Source organism: Nannospalax galili, unplaced genomic scaffold, assembly GCF_000622305.1.
Source record: "Nannospalax galili isolate Female #2095 unplaced genomic scaffold, S.galili_v1.0 scaffold805, whole genome shotgun sequence".
NCBI lineage: Eukaryota > Metazoa > Chordata > Mammalia > Rodentia > Spalacidae > Nannospalax > Nannospalax galili.
The window spans coordinates 112002-116489 of NW_008353486.1; the positions used below are offsets into that span (position 1 = coordinate 112002).

At 37.2% G+C, this 4488-nt stretch overlaps 1 protein-coding gene across 1 annotated transcript in view; it reads left to right on the plus strand.

Annotated features, from left to right (window-relative positions):
• Ehbp1 (EH domain binding protein 1) overlaps positions 1 to 4488 on the plus strand; it is a gene marked incomplete in the record, with an annotated part of 244217 nt that overhangs the window by 89632 nt on the left and 150097 nt on the right. Inside the window, 1 exon segment of the mRNA XM_017802601.2 lies at positions 1633 to 1813. Coding sequence (XP_017658090.1) covers positions 1633 to 1813 — 181 coding nt within the window.

The window sequence follows — 4488 nt, forward strand, 5'->3', positions numbered from 1 at the left end:
ACCAGAAGGGCAGATGGGGGGAATGGATGGGGGGGTGCTGAGCACAGTGGACAGTGGCAGGGATAGCAGAGGATGGAGGCTCTAGTGGGAGAGGAAAGCTGTCTACCTGACGAGTTTGTATTCATGCTCAGATGCCGAGGAGCGCAGAAGGTGGGTGACTGTGACCAGTGATAGTCAAGTATATAGAGATTAGAAATGCATGTGAAAACGTCTCAATGTCAAGAGCCCTGGAATGAATTTTTCTGTATTGAAAAAAAAAAAAACTTGTACAACCTTGAAAGGATGTTCTGTTTGTCCACAAAGGGGAAAAGCAAATGGATGGTGAAGCAAGTTGAATCCCAAATCAGAGTAAAATTGAGGCATGGAAAAGATTTTGTAATGTTTTTCCTTTCATGAATTAATAAAAGAATTTATAACCTAAAAAAAAAAAAAAAGAAAGCTTTTGCCAGGCTGCAAAGATGACTCAGCAGTTAAGAGCACTGACTACTCTTGCAGAGGACCTGTGTTCAGTTCACAGCATCCATATGGGGGCTAACAATTGTCCATAACTCTCATTCCAGGGGATCCAGCACCTTCTTCTGACCTCCTCGGGCACTGCACTTACATACATGCAGGCAATACATTCATACACATAGATAAAAATAATTTTTTTAAAAGAAAGCTTTTCCACGAAGACTGAAACTCTAGGTAAGAAAGCAAAAAGCTTTCTCTGAGAATTTTAAGCATAGACTCATATAGATTTGGTGTTACATTGGCTGAATTGCTTTGTAACACCCAAGCTATGAAAATGATATACAGAGTGATTCCTAAAGTAGTTGGCAAACAAAGGCAGAAAGCACTCTGAAGAAAGCAGACTAACTCAGTCTAACATACTTTCTAAGAGGAAGCCTTAAACTAACAATCTAGAGTTATAAAATGCTCAAGGAAGCAAAAGAATTAAGAACTTTAAATAAAGATTTATCAGATGGAGACTATAACATAAATAGGTTTAAATGATTAATAGAGTATACAAACACATGATAATATAGTTAGTAAAAACAGAAATTCATGGAGAGTTGAACACTAGACATCAATGAAGAGAGAAAAAGTAAAATGGGTCTGAGATATGAGGGAGTTAGGATGCAGCATAGAAGACAGAAAGATTTATAAAAATAGGAAGAGGTTAGGAAAATAACAAAGTAGTGGGTGGTCCAGTATGTAGTAAGATTTGATTTTCTGAAGAAGAAACTAGAGAAAACATAATGAGGAGGGAATTTAACACAGAAGTAGGGATGAAATACAAGAAGAAAAGCATAAAAAAGAAAATACATCGACATTTCTGTCCTATCTTCTATTACTTTGGTATGGAAAATACAGTCTCCCTTTTTAACATTACATTTTCCTAGAGTTCTACAGTACTTCAAACTAAGCATTAGCATTATCTTACATTTTAATACTTCTTTAAATGGGAAAAATAATATTTAATATATCAAATTTGATATAAATAGGCCAAAAGATTAAAATCATTTCCATGCTTTTAAGTTTCACTGGTTTGGGTTTATTTGGGAAAACAGAGTGTTTAGAACATGTTTTATTTTTTTACATGTAAATTGTTTTTGAGAGACATTTAATGATCATTTTTCTTTCATTTAGATCAAATCCTTTTTATGAGCCTAAGCCAACTTCTCCAAATAGTTTGGTAAATGCAGTTCAAGAAGGGGAAAGAGAAAGGAGAGTGAAAAGAAAGGCTCCAGCCCCGCCGATCCTTTCACCGAAGACAGGAGGAAATGAAAACCTTGTTTCTGCAGGAAGAGATCACTCTACTTCTCCTAAGGTAGGATTTAATTCCAACAAAGAGAATCATTATTAGGTGATTTAAAAGTCATTCCATAATCATAAAATATAATTTGGGCTGAGGAGATGGGTCATTCAGGAAGGTGCTTGCTCTGCAAGCATGCAGAAGCTGAGTTTGAGCCCTACGGACTGTGAACAAAGCTGGGCCAGGGGCACACTTGCATCGCTGACTTGGTGGAAACAGTTGGATCCATGGAGCTTGCTGGTCAGCCAGCCACCCTAATGGGTAAGCCAGAGGTCCCACTGAGGAACCTTGTCTTAAAAAAACAAGGTGGTGGCTCCTGAGTACTATACTGAAGGTTGTTCTCTGGTTTCCATGTATACATGTGCACCCTGCAGCATGAACAAGCTCACATATGTGTGCACATACACTAAAAAAATAAAATTCAAGTAAATCTAGTACTGTGTACTTAACACTTAATACTAAGTATGTGTTTGCAAGCTAATAAATTTACAGTATCCATTGTATAGTTTGATTTATCTGTTTATTTTAGGGGCTTGAGATTAAAGCCAAGGCCTTCTGTGCTCTCTCATTGAGACACTATTATAATTGTAGGATTCATCCTTTAAAGAAGGATACTTTAAAGCAGCAAGGCATGAGGGTTATTGCATACTAATACCAAAAAAGAGAGAGAGAGAGAGAGAGAGAGAGAGAGAGAGCGAGAGCGACAGAAGAAACCAGTCTTTGACAAATGTACTGTGAAGAATAAGGTTTGTTGCAAAGAGAAGAATTTTAATATTGTTATTCTACCTTAAATTAGAATTTTAGGTTGACTGTCACTTTTAAAGAAATTATTTTGTTGATTCTTTTTTAAATTTTTGTTTGTTTACTTGCTTGCTTTTTGAGAAAGGGCCTCCCTGTAGTCTGGAACTTACTTTGTTGATCAAGCTGAGCGCTAGGATTAAAGGTGTATGCCACCACACCCAGCATTTTAAAGAAATTTTAATAGACAATAACTACATGGAATGGCAAAATACTGTTGGTATAGATATACAACAGTTTGATTAGAAATAGTATGCTATCTTCCATGTATGAGGTGAAAAGGTTAATTTGGGGAAGTTATTTTCAGATAAATAACTTTTGGCCATAGATGTGTTGTTGCTACCCATTTGACTATTTAATTCTAACAGATTGTTATACTAAAAATAGTATGAACCTGAACTCAGAGATAAAAAGTTACAGTGCCAGTAAAGACAGGATTAGAACCTGGCATTTTTATTAGCTGGGTGATTCTAGGATCATGCATCATCTAAAGTGTCTGGTTTAGCTGCCTTCCTCAGGGACATCAATATTAAGAAGTTTTTCTTAGATAGACAGTTTTGTGGATTTTTTTTTAATTCATTCTGTGTCTTTTGTTAAATGCAAGAGCTGAAATAGTTGATTTTGTTTGTATTTTTGCTATTTTGGAAAAAAGAGTGAGTTCACTGAGGTCATCATTCTCTGATTCCAGTTGTCAATCTCCACGTATTTGCTTTGATAACAGACTAAATTCTTTCAGTTGGCTAGAAGAAAGAGTGAGGATTCTGGAATGAGCAGAGTAGAGAAATAAAAAGGAAAGAGATGCCTAAGTCCAGTACCTATAAGAGCAAAACGAAGAATCAGAAGGTTGTTTAGGGGGCTGGAGAGATGGCTCAGTGGTTAAGAGCACTGGCTGCTCTTACAGAGGACCGAAGTTCCATTCCCAGCACCCAGATGGCAGCTAACTGTCCTTAACTCCAGTTCCAGGGCATCCAGTGCCTTCTGTCCTCTGAGAGCATTGCATGACACAGGTGCACTTACATACATGCAGGCAATACACTCATACACATAAAAGAAAAATAATAAATTTAAAAAATTTTTAAAGCTTATTTAGATCCCTTATCTGTTCTGACCATAAAGAATGTTTAAGCCTGTGGCATGTCTCCCTGAATATCCAGTCCCTTGTTGTCTACTCCCTGACCCATCCCTCTTCTCTGGTCTATCTGGGGTTCATTTTGATCAAGAATTCCTCAGTAGGGGAATGGAAAAAAACTTAGTAGTATCTATTGTTTGCCTGCCTGATGTACCACATTTGATCCACAGAGTAGCCTGAGAAATACATGCCATTATCTCTGATTTTCACATGAAAAACTGAACTTTAGTTAAGTAATTTGTTCAGAATTATAAAGCTACTAGTGATAATGCCAGAAAGCAAACGAGACTTTCACAGGTAAAACCCATACTGTTTCTACCACCTCTACAACTCCACATGCTGGCTATACCACTTCCTGAAAAGACATTTCTAGTTTCAAATTGGAGCTCTAAATATATTTTTCCACAGAAGATTTGTTTTATGTTTGGAAGGCTGGCCATTGTACCACCATGCTTTTCTTAGAAAATACTTCAAAAAGGCTATAAGCTGGGCATGTTGGCACATGCCTGCAGCCCCATTTACTTGGAGAACCCAAGGTGGGGAGATTAGCTACCTGAGTCCAGGAAAATCGAGACAAACCTGGGCAACATAAAAAGGGGCTGTCTCTGCTGAAAGCAGTCCTAAGAGGAAAGTTTATAGCTCTAAGTGCCTACATCAAAAATTCGGAAAGAACACAAATAAATAACTTAACATTGCAGCTCAACACACTTGAAAAGCAACAGCAAACAAAACCCAAACCCAGCAGACAAGAAGAAATAACAAA